General features: G+C 39.2%; 2 protein-coding genes across 9 annotated transcripts in view; one reads left to right on the top strand and one right to left on the bottom strand.

Moving 5' to 3' along the window:
* Positions 1–6,689, top strand: part of STRBP (spermatid perinuclear RNA binding protein) — a 150,602-nt gene extending 143,913 nt beyond the window's left edge. For both annotated transcript variants that reach the window (XM_056812111.1, XM_056812110.1), the window contains exon 18: positions 6,424–6,689. In XM_056812111.1, the coding sequence (XP_056668089.1) occupies positions 6,424–6,575 (152 nt within the window). In that variant the 3' untranslated portion in view covers positions 6,576–6,689. The remainder of the gene's footprint in view (positions 1–6,423) is intronic.
* RABGAP1 (RAB GTPase activating protein 1) overlaps positions 3,351–17,588 on the bottom strand; it is a 226,560-nt gene continuing 212,322 nt past the window's right edge. For all 7 annotated transcript variants that reach the window (XM_016430690.2, XM_007474620.2, XM_056812108.1 and 4 more), the window contains 4 exons: positions 14,539–14,622; positions 13,709–13,780; positions 6,689–6,886; positions 3,351–5,251 (listed from right to left, as the gene is read on the bottom strand). In XM_016430690.2, coding sequence (XP_016286176.2) covers positions 5,129–5,251; positions 6,689–6,886; positions 13,709–13,780; positions 14,539–14,622 — 477 coding nt within the window. In that variant the 3' untranslated portion in view covers positions 3,351–5,128. The remainder of the gene's footprint in view (positions 5,252–6,688; positions 6,887–13,708; positions 13,781–14,538; positions 14,623–17,588) is intronic.

Here is a 17,588-nt window from a genome sequence, read left to right as displayed (position 1 = left end):
AGAAAAGATATTTGATGGCAACAGAAACAGCTTTGGGAGCCTTGGGGGATGAGGCCCGAGGGAGCTTTAGTTTACTGCATCTGTCCCTACTCGGGACCTGGTTTCAAATGGCAGGGCTGCTGCTGCCTTTGTCAACAAGTCACTTTTGTCCGTGGGCCTCAGTTTCCATATCTCTAAAAAGGAAAATTTTGAACTAGCCCAGTTGTTGTTAAGCATATGTCGGTGAACTTAATAATTGGTTTCCTTTGTAATCTTATGTCTTTTATGCACTTAAAAATGTTAATTGTGAAAAGGGGTTCTTCACATAAGCTCACGACATGGTTCAGATCTCGAATGCTCTCCCAGGTTTGTAACTATAGTACAGGCTTCTCAACTGTCCTCTGCTCTTCCTACTGCCTTCTCTCCTAATCCAATTCCTTTTAATAAATCCTACAGTCCAACAGAACTGGGCAACTCTACTTGCCTCTCTCTACCCCTTCAACCCCCAACATATGATCTGCATTCTCCATGCTTATTCTTGGAATGTCTTCTCTCCCTTTGCCTGCTGTGTTCCTCCCCTGTTCAATCTTTAAAACACAAATTGATGCTACTCCCATGAAACTGTTACTAATCCCCCTCCCTCCACTTTCCCAACCCTCTTCAAATAATACTGTTTTCCACATGACTAAAGCAGTCAATCTTGTTTGTGTACAGTTGTTTGTATCTTATCTCTCTGTTAGCCTGTGAGCTCCATGAGGGCAGGGAGCATTTCTTTTCCAGACTGTGTATCTCTCCAGTGTTCTTCACACACTAGGTGCTCAATAAATATTTGAATGTCAATCTTTGCTTTCAGTGATTTCTTCAGGGGTGGGCTTCCTTGTGGAATAGGGAAGACTTTTCTTGTTGCAGTAAAGGAGAAAACTAAAAGAAATGGAAGTTATTGGGACATCTGGACACAAAAGAACCTAAAAGCCAGTTAGCAGCATTGCCTCCTGAAGTCGAGTTGCCCTCACTCTTTAAGTGTTCAAAAGGAGAACTTGAATGAGCAGCATACAGGGATGTCGGAGGGTGGGGTCACACTTGGAGCAGAGAATCTCTACTGTGGGGAATTCCTGCTGCCCTCTAATTTTAGGGTCACATATTTGGAGATAGATTAAGCATACCTTCATTTTCCTATGAAGAGGCCCAAAGTCACATGTGTACCAGAGGTAGGATTTGGACTTGGGACCTTGGATTACAAATTCAGTGTTCTTTCTGGATGACCTGGCAAGCAGAGAGACTGGTTTTCTCTCTGTTTCTAGGACCCAGATAAGAACTCGACAGAAAAAAGCATTAAAACTGGAGTTGGGGAGTCAGATTGAAATGGCCACTTCCTTTAAGCAAGTTGCTCCCCAAGTGTCATTCTTTCACGCCACCTCTATATGGCTACCTCTCCTGCTTTATAAGAGGCATCAAGTGGTAGGAAAGAAATGTAAGCAGTTATTCCCAGCCAAGGAAAGGAAAGCAGGGTAAGTTCATCGGTGCTCTTGAGATGTAGAGAAGGAATCTATGCAATTTAAAACGGTTTCAGAGATGCTGTTAATGGCACTGTGGATTGAGAAGATGGAGAAAGTACCCAGGATGGAGAAGAGGCCTTGGCTGGGCTTCCCCATAAGCTCCACGTTTCCATTTACAGCCAGTAAGAGGGAAGGGGAAAAGAAAGGAAGAATCTATTTGCTTAAAAATACCGTATAAGGGTCTACTGCCAGGTCTCTCTAGAGCAGCCGCTCTACTCTTGGAAGCTGGGGAACAAGCAGAAAGCTCTGAACCTGCAGTTACTTCTGTTTTACCACAAGCCCACAGTATAGCCTCATGGCTTACTGTGTGTCCACGAGTCATAGAAACATCAGTAAGTTAATTCATTTAGTCGTGATTTAAGAGGACCCAAATTCAAATTTTGCTCCTTAACTAAGAGTGTGGTTTGAGGCAAGCTTTTTTTTCCTATTTGGCTCTCATTCACCCCGTCTGGAAAATGATCAATTCAGTAAACCTTTATTAATTATTAAGCATTGATATGCTTAATATGAACTCCATGCAAAGCACTGGGGGAAATAAAGTTAGATGAGACACTGCCCCTTTCCTTTGTGGAGCTTAAAGCCAGGAAGATAAACACATTAATATACAATTTTACAAGATCACATTAAAAAGACAACAAAACACTGAACTGGGGTATTGGGCAAAGCTTCCTCAAAGAGGTACCATCAGAGTTAGTCCGATTAAGAACTTATTAGGTGAAGGAGAATAATTGGGTACTCATCTGGGAGTCTTTCTTCTGAGCCTTGAAGAGAGCACACACTCAGTGAAGCACCAGTAGGAGAGCAAAGAGCATGTGCCTGGAGTATATAGGGTGCACCGGATAAGGCCTCAACAATCAGACTGATTTGAAGTGTTTTGAATAGGAGCCATGTAACAGACTTTTTCATTACTAGACCAAGATCTGTCCTGAAGAGCAAAATGAGCTCACCAGCCTGTTGGCAAGTCCCTTGGCCATGCTGCTCTTGTACCTCCCTTATCCAGAAGAAGTAAACATTTTAGCAATTTTGTTACCTCACTGAGGCTTCCCCCTAAGCTGAATCTCACCCTAGGCTCTGCACATATAGCAGGTACCTGTGGTGGCCAGGGTGTGTGTGCCTTAGGTGAGATTTGAAAAAACTTAAGTCCACAGGTGGCTTTGAGTTTTTACTCCAAAAATAACAGTGGAAAATGCTGGAAAAGTTTTATCTGGCACCAAAACCATTTCAGAACATATTCAACCCTCAAGTGATGGAAATCAGCCTTTGAAAGAGGGGGGGTGACAAGGTCTCCAACTGAAGAGAATGATATCGACCAGAGCTTTGGGACTCCCATTTAAGTTTTTGGAGCTATCCTTCCTTTAGCAGAGTAAGGAGAATCTTTACTTGTCTTCCTATTATTCTGCAATAATATGGTAAGTTGGGGAATGGGGAGGGGGGAGGGACAGCTGGGTATTGGCTAATGAAAATCATTTTTTTAAATAGCAAAATGCTATTTATTATATTATATTTGAATACTTTAAGAGAGCTATAATTTCCATATCTCAGCACTTTTATGACCTTAGAAGAGGCACAACTTGCCTAAAGTCAAAACAAAAACTAGAAAAAACTGTGCCTGCTGGCCGACCTCTGGTCTCCAAACAAAGGGCAGTCCAGGACAAAAGACACTGTCTCTTGCTGGATGTCTCCTGAACTTTGAGGGTTTTCCAGTTTGGTAGGAATTGACCCAGCCTCTATGCACTGGCGCTTTTAAGACAAATGTTTGTCAGTGGGATGAATACCTAAGCTTATTAAAATGAAGTAAAACCAAAGAAATAGTAATACAATGTTACTGGTTTATATTTCAATTCATAAAGTTTACACACTGAAACTACCCCAGCACAATGTCCACACAACTTAATATTGGACACACTTACAGTTGTTGGTTTGGGTGATTAAACAATAAAGATGATGGAAGCAGTTAAGGAAGGGGTTTGGGTAGAGAAGCCGCATGTCACCTCTGTCGTCACAGGTCACATTAGCGAGCATTAGTACAGTCAATGAGAAAAGAAGTACGAAATAAACCAAGCCTCTTTATATACAAACCAGTGTCTCTTCTTGTAACCAGCTTGCTCACACTGCACACAGAATAAGGAAAAAAAGATCCACTGATACAAGAGAGATCTGTCAGCACAACATAAGCCATTATAAATTAAAAATGAAAGTGAAAAATAACAATCTTTTAAAAAAAGGAACAAGGTGCTAAAATCTTCATTCAATAGCTTTCAAGTGAGAACTTCGAGCCAGTGTGAAGGGGGGAGGCCCAGGCCCAGGAAGTGCTCCGAGAACAGGGCTCTGGAAACCCTGCTCCCAGGGCCAGTCTGAGCAGGTACCGAGTCCCCGGAAAGTCAGTGAAAGTCTATAGCTGGTGAGTCCCGGAGCACCACTACCTTGCTGCAAGTGCAGATAACAGACACACATCCCGAAAGACCAACTACATGTGTACATACAGTTCAGTTTTTCCTCATTCATACATACATATGTGCAAACTAAAAACTTTGATGTTGGGGAACTTGTCTTGTCATGGCGGGAGGGGAAGAAAAAGGAACAGACCCCAAACGGAATCAGTTGTCCAAACGACCACATAATTAAGTAGTTACATGTCAGCAGTCCTGGTGTAGAGATTCCAATTCAGTTGATTTTGAGTGGGCTTGGGAAAAACCAGTTAGATCTGTCTATATGACACAATAAAATGACACTGCCCCCATTTTGATTATTTCAAGCCTCACATTCAAAGACAAGTCACCCAGCTTGGAGCTGTGAAGTCATTTGGCAGCTAGTGCTTAAAAAAAAAATGGATTGCATAGAATTGATTAGAAACATGTAAATAATGCCAAACAGAAAGATGTGTGGTGAGTTGTCTAACGAAACCAGATGGTGCCAGTTGTGAAACCTTCACATTTTTCTCCTTCAAAAAAACTTCCAGGATCCTCCCTGGAAGGACCCCTTTCAGATAGACTTCTGAGTTGTGTTCTTGGTTAGTGACATTCCACCCCTGCCACTCTCTCTCTCTGAATATATACATACAGGTGTGTGCATCTACCTCCACACATATGCATGTATGCACACATACAGAAATGTGTATATGATTACATATATACATTTCTATATACACACATGTATGCATGCATGCGTGTGTGTCTACACACCCATGGTCACACACAAATTAAGGTTAAAAAAAAAATCCAAACTGTCCCAAAGATCCCTCCATTTGTCAGGTAAACTTGGCCACAGGGTATGGTAAGTTTTCATACCTGCTTTGACTGTGAAAAAAGGCCTCTTAGGGGGTCTCACAATAGAGTGCTTCTCTGAAGAGTTTCAGTCTAGCTAGAACACCTGTTAAATATCAGTAGTATGGAGAGTCCTACACAGGAAGCCTGGTTTTGCATGTTTCCATCCACTTTATCATTGATCTATTAAAATCCTGACATGCTGCTGCTGTGTTTCTAGATTATATACATTCTGGTCCTCTGACATGTCACAGAATCAAACGTCTGGCCGAGGAAGGCAGCCCAAGGTGGTGTGTGTTAAGAAGAAGGTGTCCATCGGGAGGCATCGCCTCAACACGTCTCTTTCCCTTGGACACCAGTCACTGTCTTTATGGAACTTATGGTTCTGTTGAACCAAGTCTTCTTGGCAGCCTGGACCTCATTTAGTGCGAGGCCCAAATGGTGTTCCAGGTCCTGAAAGAGAAAACATTTGAACCATAATTACATTTCTGCCACCGCCATTGGTAGAACACCTCCACGGAGCTGGGAGATTAAGCATAAACAAGTCTAGCCTTCTGCTGTCTTGGAGTCATCAAGTCCTAGGCCTGAATCCTGTCTGTGTGGGAACTGTAGGCAAACTGGTTCACTAATGATAATACCTGTAACATGCATCTCATGAGGTAGTGGGGCCTGGTGGTGTAAGGAAGAAATGGCTCAATTGCCACTTTTGCCGCATACATTTATGTCACTTGGGGCAAGTCGTTCTCCAAGACTATGCTGAAAAGGAGGCCCCCCGGCACAGCCCTAGCAGAGGTTCTCCCTCTACAGAAGCAGCTCCGTAAGTCCTACTGAATGGGCTATTCACCCTTTAGGTGCCAGTGTCATTACTGCCTCTTGCTGTAGAGAATCATGGGATTTAGATCTTGGAAGGAACCTTAGAGATAACTTAGACAAGTGGACAAACTGAGTCCTGTAGGACTCCATATTCACTCTTCTCTGTACCATGCTGCCTCCTTACATTGACTCCCCTCTGTGAAGTGGGGTATTTTTGGCCAACTGTTCATTTTGACATTCCTACAGAGCCAACTGTCTCTGGAATAATGCTGTTTTGCCTAGAGTTGTTTCTTCCCTAGAAACAACATTGACAGTGCTTAGATGCCAAGGTTTTGGTTCTTAATATCTTATTAATCCTCTGTCACATGTGGTTAATTTATGCATTGCCCTGTCCATTCATTCAGCTAAATTGTTTTTTTAGGTTCAAGGTAGGATGGGGGGCACAAAAAAGGAGAAGACAATGCCTCTTCTCTCATTTCCAATAGGTATTCCCATGTAGTACAGAGTAAAAGAAATGTACAAAAATGACTTGGATACCACATGAATCTGAATATAGTCAAACTCTCTCTTCACTCCTCTCCTCCAAATCTGGCTTATCGAAAAATGTGCAGTCCATATCAATGATACTCATTTTCTGTGTATGTCTTTACATTCTTTTCGTTCAAAGAAATGGCACATTAAGGTTGTGGCTTTATACTGCAACCAGTATGGGTAAAAGACAGGCTGTAATAGGGACCAGTCAAGTGCAGGATAAAATTATGGCTACATTTCAGTGGGATTTCAACTCCTGCTCTATTATATATCTTTGACAGGAAAGAACCCTTCAAACTTCTGGTCACAGAAGGCAGAGGAAAGGACAAGAGTGAACAATACTTTTCTTTCTATCCTGAAAATCCACAGGATATTAGAATTGTTAGAGACCTTCATGACTGATCATCCAGTACAACAGTTAAGTAGTCTTTAAATCAACTAAAAATTATTCCCATGACTTTCTAGGCCAAATCCTGAATTTCTTCCCTCAATAACTAACACTACTGCAACGTCTCTGGCTCTCTTGCTGCCAGTGGCATTCCTCACCTGGATTTTACATTCTGCCTCAACCAACTGCAATTTGGTTTGTGCCAGTTCTAGCTCCATTTCCCTCAGTTGGTTTTTTAATGTCTCCTTCTCTTCATCAGTATCTTCATCTGAGGCTTCAGTGGCTGAGCTGATCACTTTCACACGCCCTTCCTTGTTGAAGAACTCCCTGCAGCGCTCGCAGTCATCCACTTTATGCTAAAACCAGAGGGCAGACAGTCAAAGGCAATGTTATGGACTGGCCCACAGGGAAGGAGGGATTACTTCACTCTTCCCTTTAAAAAAAAATATAGCTTTTAATCAGTATTTTTGCTTCTTAAATTACAGTTATCCCAAGTAATCCTCTCCCTTCTCTCTCCAAAAGCCATGCCCTATAACAAAATAGTATTTTTAAAAGAGGAAAAAAAATCAGCTCAACATATCAATTTATTGAAAAAGTCCCCAAATGGGTGCAATTTCTAACAGCTGTGGGCCTCCTCTCTCCACAAAGGAATGTGTCAGTGTCTCCTCTCTTCATTTGGGCGCCACTGGGTCTTTATAATTTTGTTGCATTCAGTTAGGGTGTGTTTTGGTGTGTGGTTGTTCTTTCTATTTACATTGCTGTCATTACTGTGTGTAATATTTTCTTGGTTCTGCTTAAATTCATCATTTCTTACAGGGCAGTAATATTCCTTACATGAAGGTACCAGGTTTGTTTAGCCTTGCCTCAGTTGGTGGATATCTACTTTGTTTCCAACTCTTTATAAATATTTGGTGTATGTGGTGACTTTCTTCTTATACATTACTTCATTGGAGAATTATGTCCAGTAATGGAGTTGCTGGTTCAAAGCCATGGACATTTTAGTCACATTATTTGCAAAATTTCAAAATGCTTTCCAAAATGGTTGTACCATTTTTTAGTTCCACCAAAAATGTATTAGTGTGTCTAACCTTGCACTTGCCCTCCAAAGTTGACTTGTAAGGTTTTAGTTATTTTAGGAGGGTAACTTTCCTGAAGCAGGCATCCAGTAGGTGATAATTTCTTTAAGTAATGTGAAAAATCCTTTCCTAAAAATGCTGTAGATCAAGTTTTGAAACACACTGTAACAATATGTAATTTCACATAAAAATCCTGTATATAACTGAAATTATAAGTCCATTTCTAATTAGCAGAAAATGGAGAACAGAATATCATTTTATCTATAGAATTGTGGTATGTCAAAGCTGCAAAGAATAACTAGATGTACAGCATAGAACAGAGTGTTAGAACTGGAAGAGATCTTGGAACTGAGAACGATAGGGCTGGAAAGTACACCAGAACCCAGAATGTTGGGAATTGGTTACCCCAGTGCTTAGCGCAGGCCTGGTACATAGTGTATAATTGAAAAATCTATTACCCCAAAACAGAACAACATTTCCCAGGAGCCCAATGACTTCCTGTAGACTGAGGATATTAGCGAGTGGGCGGTCCTCTTGGGCCTCTTTCTTGGGCTTGCAGCCAGCATGGTAGTGGTGGTAAGCTAAGTGTGGGGATTTTAAATGGGCTAATCAGTCATGGGTACATGGACTTCATTGTGTATCCACTTTATTCCTTGATTTCTAATGATCATTAATAAATCCTTAAAATATAACATTTGTATTATTGACATTAATTTTAATTTTTATAGTCTTTAGCAACCAGAAGGGATGAGAAAAACTCTCAATTTTTTAAAAATATAGCCTAGATAAATTTTAAGCCATGTTTCTCCTGCCAAGGCTTTTCACCCACCCTCTCTCGTTGGAGCTACTGCCTTTTTCTTTCCCTACTTTTTGCCCAGTTGCCCTCCCTATTGGCCAGGCTATTTTTAGCCAGGGGTTCTCTTGGTGAAGAAGAGATAAGCTGCTTCTCTTGCCCATCTGCTTGAGCCCATGTTCCGCGCTGCTGCCCCTGGCATTGCTGTTACTGATACTGCCTGCTCCTTCTGCTGATGTCCAGCCCCAGCCTCAGTCCTGTTGGACTACTGGTAGCTGCAGCTGTGTTTTCAGAATTACGAACTAGCTGGTAAAAACTGGGGTGTATTTTCCTTAGGCAACGATTAGCCACCTAACTCCCTCTCCATGTGGCTGTGGAAACTAGCATTTTATCTCAGAGGGGAAGGGAAGAAAGAAGTTACTCTTCCAAACAGGAAGTAAATTACAAGCATGGCTCATTCTATGAAAGAGCAATGCTTTACCTATTTCAAATGGCTTCCAGCTTTAGGATATTTTTTCATGAGTGCACTAATCCTTTCATTTATCTTGCCTAAGATTCAAGGGAGAAAACTCATCTCCCTACAACCCTTTGCTATTTGGGCCTGTTCAGTCTCTTTAAGTTTCATCCAATTTGGGATTCCTCCTCACCATGGTCATCAAGAAATTCTCCCTCACTAGGGGAAAGCCAAAAAAAAAAACTCACAAAAGTAATCTGGACAGATAGAGAAAGGAACTTTAAAGAGACTGGAGGTGAAAATTTTAAGCCTTTTCAGACTACATTGTTTTATGAAAGTCTCTGTATTTTATTGTATTTTGCTGATTGTCTGCTTTAAGATTTAATTTTGTTGTTTTAAGTTCATATATTAATGTATTAAATACTATTCTATTACACTGAATCAGTTTAATCTACTGTGTTTTAACTACTGATATATTCTGTTACCCTATAACTCTACTGAACAAATATTATTGAATAAGCCCCTATAAAAACAGCTTTTTCTTCCATTTTGGCTTTGTAAATTGTCACATAGATGATGGATGGACTCTGCCAACCTGGTTAACAACCTTTGGTAAATTTAATGAGCTAAATATCTCAAATTTATTTTAAGGGGTCTTTAGACATGATTAAAAATTTTTTTTTCAACAACTCTGACCGATCACTTTGCCTACCTCTGGGTTATTTGTAACAAGAGGTAAAAGGGTCCATTTTAGTAGCTGAAGTGAAGTACAGTTATAATCCCCACCTCTCACATTTGTAAAAATGTGAATGGATGGCACATGACAGTCTCATACCAAAAGAGCTGGGAAGTTGATCCCAGGGCATGATACCCCTAAATGGCTCTCAAAAGGGAGCATCTCTCTTTTGTAACTCTTCAGTTTAATTTACTTCCACCAGAACAATCTAGATTTCTTAGTAATGTTCTAGACCCAAATAAGTTTTACTTTGTTTAAAAATATCTCAACCAAGGATAAAAGATTTACTATACTTGGAAAAAATTGTCATACAGCAGACATGTAAAATTATGACAGTTGGTTTGTTTGAGGTTGTCATTAAATGGGCTATTATAAATTTGGGGATTTTGATACTTCTTGAATGTGCATTACCTGCTGTTATACTGTTCTTTATAAAAACTGTTACTTTGTAAACAGTGGATCATGGCCAAGTTTGAAAAGGAAATGGATCTCATTTTGGGGTAAGAAAACTTTGTATTCTACCTTTCCCTAGCTGACACAGTGTGTCAATGATTGTAAGCGACATATTTTTGATTTTTAAAAACTTTATTATTGTTTTTGCTTGCATGTGCAATATATTATTTCAGTTTTATTTTTCTCTCCTTTTGGTATTTGAAGCACATGTCAATAGTATTAAGATCTTCTTTAGGGTTTTTTTTTTTTATTTTGCCATAATGTAAGTTTAAATTACATTTCCTATAATATTAATGTATACCCAAAATTCTTTAGACTATACAAATGATGCCATTGACTGTTTAAAAAAAATATGGGAAAAGTCCCATAATGATTCTGTCTGATTCCAGGAGAAGGGACTACAAAAAGAGCCATTGTATAGTGCCAAAGAAGTACAAAGCTATTTGCACAGTGCTAATTGAGCATAAGGTCAAAAAAGACCTTATAAGCCTTATATAATATAAGCCAATACAAAAGGACTTGAACCTAGTGTGAGATTCGAGGTTGCAATGCTTGACATATATTAAGATGTAGGACACCTTGTACTACACTACACTCTTTGTGAAATACTCACAGACAAGTACTGAATTTTGGCTGTCATCCTGACTCTCCCATCCCTGAGAGTGAAGGTGAAATCAGATCAGGGAATGACACTTTTCTATCACACAAAAATCTAGTCCTTTTTTCTCTCATAATATGGCAACTTCCTGTAGTCTTGGTTGCAAATGGGTTAAGTGAAATATTACTGCATTTTGTCCTACAGACGCATGGGACAGATATCACTTTAATTGGGCCCTGTTTCAAGAACCTGTTATAAATTTATTTTCCTTCACTTAGAATTTTTACACATAAGTCTTTGATAGTCTATATTTCATCCAGAAGTTATATTTTCTCTTTTATTTGGATTTTTTTGATGTTTTTGATTTCTCTTGCTAATTGATTTATATACCTCATAACTCAGGCATACATCCCTAAGTGATCTCTGTGTTTTCCAACACCCTCTTCAGGGGGGAATATATTATTATTAATTATTATTCTAAAATGCAAAGTTTAAATTCTTTTGAGAGTAATTTTAGTTTAAGAAACATGCTACCTCTCCAAATCCAGAAAGTGAACTATTTCGAGAAGGCACCATGAAGATACCTACACAGACAAACACGCTGCACCAGAAGATCTAGAGTGAACTTTGGGATGTGATGATTTGAACTGTGTGGGATCGAATGCATTTGTTTTGTATGTATATTCTTATGCCAAAGGGAACTTCCCCCTAACTGGCTTTTTGTTAATGTGCCTAGCAATCATAGGTTTTGTTTTGTTTTCCTTTTATCCCCAAATTATTGTAATTTCAAAATTGGTTATGTTTACAAGATCCATTGGAGAGACTAGTCTTCCACGTATCTGGGGGGGGGGTGTATAATTGAAAATCTGTTACCCTAAAAAAGAACTACATTTCCCGGGAGCCCACTGACTTCCTGTCATTATGTACTTCCTGTAGACAGAGGATATTAGCGAGTGGGCGGTTCTCTTGGGCCTCTTTCTTGGGCTTGTAGCTAGCATTGGTGGCGGTGATAAGCTAAGCATGGGAATTTTAAATGGGCAAATCAGCCATGGGCATGTGGTCTTTATTTTGTATTCTCTTTATTCCTTGATTTCTAATGATCATTAATAAATCCCTTAAAATATAACATTTGTATTATTGACATTAATTTTAATTTTTACAATAGTAAACAATGTCATATAATTGCTACCATAAAACTAACTGGCACCTGCCTGATGCTCAATTCAACAAAATAGCTGAAGAAATTTTAAAAAATAAACAAACCCTGAAGACTAAACTAAAGGCTCAAGAGGACAGCAGGCTGTTCATCTAAGGTCCAACCCCCTATCCCCAAATATGCCAGGCAGGAGATATAAACACTGAGTCTCCAGGTGTGTCAGTCTTCAAGCCTAAGTGGGAAGCCTAGAATGAATTGAGGAACAGAAGGTTCCATGAAAAGCCTAAATTGCAAAAGTATTAGAACTAAGGCAGATATAGGGAAACTGGATTCAGACTTCATCAATTATGCCCTTGGATCTTAAACTAAATTAAGACCTTGGTTCCCTGATCCTGTAGGTGAAGTAAAATAATGAAAATGAGAGGTAACACAGCTTCTAGAGGCCTTGGATGTTACCCAAATGCTGGGTTGAGGGAGGGAAGCACTTTAGTAAGTGCTTTAGTAATCTTTGCTGGGGAGCATTTATTTACAGATCAATACTTTGCTTTAGTTACTTAAAAGAAAGAATTTGAAGATTGGAAGGGACTGCAAGGCTCAGAATCTTAAAGGATCAGAGATTTAGAGCTTGAAAGACCTTTGGGGATAATCTAGTTTAACTCCTTCATTTTATAGATGAGAAAACAAACAGAGAAGCCTAGTGACCTGAGATCAAAGAATTGGAGACTAGAAAAAAGACTAACTTTGAAAGTCCTTTATCAATTATTTTGCAAGGAGGTAACCAGCTAACAGTGGTTTAGAGGGTGTTCCTGTTTACGTCTGAGTTGGGCCAGAGCCCTGAGGTCTTTCTAGCTCAGAATTTCTGAGTCCTCTGGCCTGACCTTCCTTTGACTTCATAGGCTTGTGGAAAGCAGTCACACAAGGAAACCTTCAATTGATGAAATCTTCAAATCATAACCATGATTAAACAAACTTTATCAACTGTTTCTCTGCTAGAGTCCTTCTTCTGCCTACATTTTTATGGAGGCAACTCTGGGTTCTCAAAGGTGCTGGAAAATAGAATGTGAGCACTGAGCAAGTACTATTTAAGCCATGGCTGCCTGTTTGTTTAATGGAGTATATGTGTGTTTGTGTGTGTGTGAGAGAATATAAACATACACACACACATACAGTATGACCTTTCTACATGTACACACACACACACACACACACACACACACACACACACACACATATATATATATACCAGCAACAGGTTCCATTTTTTTGAGTAATTTCTAATAATGACTGACATAATATAGCAATGTGATGAGTTGACTAAAATGATCCTAATTTGAAATAATCTTTTTAGAATTGTCATAGATATTATTGCTAGAAGGGATCTTAAAGGCCCTTTAGTTTAACCTCTTCTTTTGATAAATGAGTTTCTGACAGAGCTGGGAGTTAAATAGTTCCCTTATTGCTAATGTAGTGCTAAGAAAGATGAGTCTTTTCCTGGTCGAAAAGAGCACTGGACAGAAGGCATAAAACCCAAGTTCCAGTCCAGACTCTTACCATTTATCTATCAGCTCTGGGACTGTGGACAACTTCCTTAGTATCATCATCTGTCAATTTAGGGAATTGGCCCTGATAAAATCTCAGGGGTTCCTCTTGCGCTGGCATCCTGGGTTCTATGTTTTACTATGTTATGTTTTGCTATCTTAACATTCTGTGATTCTGGCCCCAAGGGTCCTAGAACATCACAATCCCCTCACAGGAAATAAGGTTTATATACCATGTTTCCACAATACTGGAAAATGTCATTGCCTGGTAGCCTAGGAGCTTAGAATGACTAAAGGACTATAACAAAAGTTCAGAAATGCCTTGCCTTAAATTAAAAGCAAACTGTACCAATCCACGAATGAAAGTCACTTACCCGAATTTTTTCGATTTCTGCTTTATTCACCGACTGCTGCTTTTCCAATCTCTCACTCAACTGGGAACAAATCTGAGGGAACATGATCCATCTGAATCAGCTAAGCTTGAGTCTTGCTCAAGGTCACAGTAGGGCAGTAGAACATGCTGGGATAATTAGGGGGAGGTGACTGATATGTGGAGATGCGAGGGAGAGGACAAAAATGGGAACATTCAGGATGTAAGATCCCTCAGTTGTTTTAACATGTGCTTTGAGGGAATGGCCTAAATGATCTATGAAAGTGCACTAAACACATGAAGTTGAATGAGGAGGCGTGGAAAAAGAAAAAAACAACCATTATATTCAGGTATGTGAAATCAAGCCATTCCAAAGGTAGTACAAAATAGCACTTGGAAGTGACAAAGTTTTAGATTTGTAGGGTCTGCCCTTAGATGTGTGTCTAACCCATGTTAACACAACAGATAGCCGGATAAGAGTTTGCCATGTTGAGATAGCAAGGGATAGTTTGAAGAGCACTGGATTCAGAGTCAGTAGACCTATGTTTGAATCTCAGGTTCTAGCACTAATTACCTATATTGCCTTGGGTAAGTCACTTAACCCCTCTGAGTCTCAGTTTCTCAATCTGTAAAATGGAGATAATAGTAAAAATTACCTAAAAAGATGGTTGTGAGGAAAGTTTTTTGGAAACCTCAAAATATTATAGGCATGTGAGGAGTTATTATTACTGAAGGACTTATGGGGAGAGGGGAGAAGAATAGGTTTTCCCTAGGAAAGCATCTGCCAATATACGTTAGAGGAGAAGGTAGCATCAATGGAACTGTGGCACATACCTGCTTGTAATCACCAATGATAGAACTATTTTTTTTAATCTCCGACTCTGCCTTGTCCAGCTCCCGGCGGCACATTTCTTTCAACTAAAAGGAAAAAGGGGAAAAAACAAGATCCTAAAATTATTCATTTTATCACCACCAAGAACTAAAGGACTGCTTATACAGGATTTTAGAGAGGAAGAAGGCCCAACATGGGAGAAAGAAGCTGTGGAACTGAGTCCTAAGACTCATTCCTGAGCCTAAGTGGGCAGTTACTTTATATCCCTGGGTTTCATTTTTCTCATTTGTAAAAATTGGAGATGATGAGAATAATTGTGTTTATATGTGCACATACTTCTAGGGTTTTTAGAGGAAAGCCTTATAGAAATGTTGAAGTTCTTTATAAATGAATAATTATCATTAATAACAATGACGGTGATACTACCCAGGTCAATGGTTAGAAAAACTATTACATACTTTCAAACACTATGGAAATGTGTGTGGTTATTATCAGTTTTTGATATAGCCAACTTTTCATTCTTTAAGCCAGTAGAAAGGAAAGCATTTGCTAGCTTAAACTAGTCAGGCAAGAAACGTTGAATAAGTGCCTGCTACATGCCAGGTACTGTGCTAAGTGCTAGCTGGGGATACGAAAAGGGACAAAAGACACTCCCTGTATTCAGGCAACTCACAATCTCCTGTGGGAAACAAGTATGTACAGACAAACCACAGAGGAAAAACAGAAAGAATTAAAAGGAAGGCACTAGAATTAAGAGGGGCTAGAAAGTTTCCTTTAGATGACAGAATTTTATTTTGGAATAGAAGGAAACCAGTTGGCAGATATGAGAAGGGGGATATTCCTGAAATGGGGGAACAGTCAGAGAGAATACTCAGGGCTAAGAAATGAGCATCTTATTCAAGGAACAGAAAGGAAGTGAGTGTCACTGGATCAGAGTACATGGTGGGGGGGGGGGGGGAGGCAAGTGTAGGACTGGAAAGGGGGCATTTAGAAGGGAGGTCTTGGGTTCAAATCTGGTCTCGGACACTTCCTAGCTGGGTGATCCTGGGCAAGTCACTTAACCCCTTTGCCTAGTCCTTACTGCTTTTCTGCCTTGGAACCAATACACAGAATCAGTTCTAAGTCAGAAAGTAAGAGTTTTTAAAAAATTGGAAATGTAGGAGTAGTGGTGGAGGTGGTAGAGTATGAAAGGCTTTGAATGTTAAGAATTTTTTATGTGATTGTGGAGGGAACTGGGAGAAAATGACATTTACTGAATAGGAGGGTGACATGGTTGTATTGATGTTTTTCGAAAATCATTGGCAGGTAAATGGGCAGGGATAGGGAAAAAATATGAAGAAGATGACCCCGTAAGTAGGCTACTGCAGTATTTTAAACATGAGGTGATAAAGGGCCTGTGTCAGGGTGGGAAGCAGTATCAAAGAAAAGACACTGCAGAGGTGAAATCAATAGGCACTGGCAACAGCTCAGATATAAGGAGTGAGGAGTCCAAGATGACGCCTGGGCTATAAGCCTGAGAGACTAGGAGGAAAGTCTACTCTTTACAGTAATAGGGAAATTAGGAGGGGTATAGAGTTTTGGGGGAAAGATCATGAGTTTAGTTGGGGCATGTTGAATTTAAAATGTATACTTCCAGTTTGAATGCTTAAAGGCAGTTAGAAATATAAGATTGGAGTTAAGCAGAGAGGTTGGTGAGAAAGAGAAATTTGAGAATCATCATGAGAGAGATGACAATTAAATCTATGGGAATTGGTGAGATCATCAGGTGAAGCAGTACGGAAGGCCCAGGACAGAGCCCTGGGGGACACATTCATGCTAAATTGGTGTGATATGGATGAGGATTCAGTCAAGGAGGCTGAGGAATTGTCAGATATGTAGGAGGAGAACCAAAGGAGAGGAATGTTCCAAAAACCAAGAGAAAAGAGAGCATCAAGGAGAAGGTGATTAACAGTGCCAAATGTTGCAGAGAAAAGGTAATGGGAATGATTTAATAACTAAAAGACAAATGTTAACTTTGGAGAGAGTGGAATGATGCTCTTATTTCAATGGAATAATGAATTTAGAAGCCAGACTATAAGGAGTTAAGAAATGAATGAGACCAGAGGAAGAGGAAGCATCTATTACAGATGGCCTTTTCTAGTTTGGTAGCCAGGGACAGGAAGAGATATGGAATATTTAGTGAGGATGAAAGGATCAAGTGAGGGTTTTTTGAGGATGATGGAAATATAGGCATGCTTGTGGGCAGTAAGGAAAAGAGCCAGTAAAGAGAGAGAGATTGAAAATAAATGAAAAAAAAGTGCAATAAAAAGTATAAACAATAATAGTTTATGTAAAAAAAAATAAAAAATTAATTGGAAACGAAATAATCTAATACTAATAAAGGGGTAGGTCAAAGAACAAATTATAGAAATAACCAATAAATTCATTAATAAGAATGACAACAAGGAGACAACATATCAAAATTTATGGGACACAGCCAAAGTAGACCTGGGGAAAAATTTATATCTCTAAATGCTTATATCAATAAAATAGAGAAAAATCAGATCAATGAATTGGGCATGCAACTAAAAAAAACCTAGAACAACAAATCAAAAATCCCCAATTAAAGACTGAATTGAAAATCTTGAAATTAAAGGAGAAATTAATGAAATCAGAAGTAAGAGAACCATTGAACTAATAAATAAGACTAGGAGTTGGTTTTATGAAAACACACGCAGACCATGGAAGAAAAGGAAAGAAGAAAATCAAATCATTAGTATCACAAATGAAAAGGGTGAACTTACCACCCATGAAGAGGTAATTAAAGCAATCTTTAGGAGCTATTTTGCCTAACTGTAAGCCAATAAATCTGACAATTTAAGTGAAATGAATGAATCTTTAAAAAAATATAAACAAAAGAGGAACTAGAATACTTAAATAATCCAATATCAGAAAAAGAAATTGAACAAACCATCAATGAACTCTCTAAGAAAAACTCTACAGGGCCCAGATAGATTCACAAGTTTCGCTTCAACATTTAAAGAACAATAATTCCAATACCATACAAATTATT

The sequence above is a fragment of the Monodelphis domestica genome, chromosome 1 (assembly GCF_027887165.1).
Source record: "Monodelphis domestica isolate mMonDom1 chromosome 1, mMonDom1.pri, whole genome shotgun sequence".
NCBI lineage: Eukaryota > Metazoa > Chordata > Mammalia > Didelphimorphia > Didelphidae > Monodelphis > Monodelphis domestica.
The sequence above is the reverse complement of the archived record's forward strand: the minus strand, read 5'-3'. Positions and strand labels throughout refer to the sequence as shown.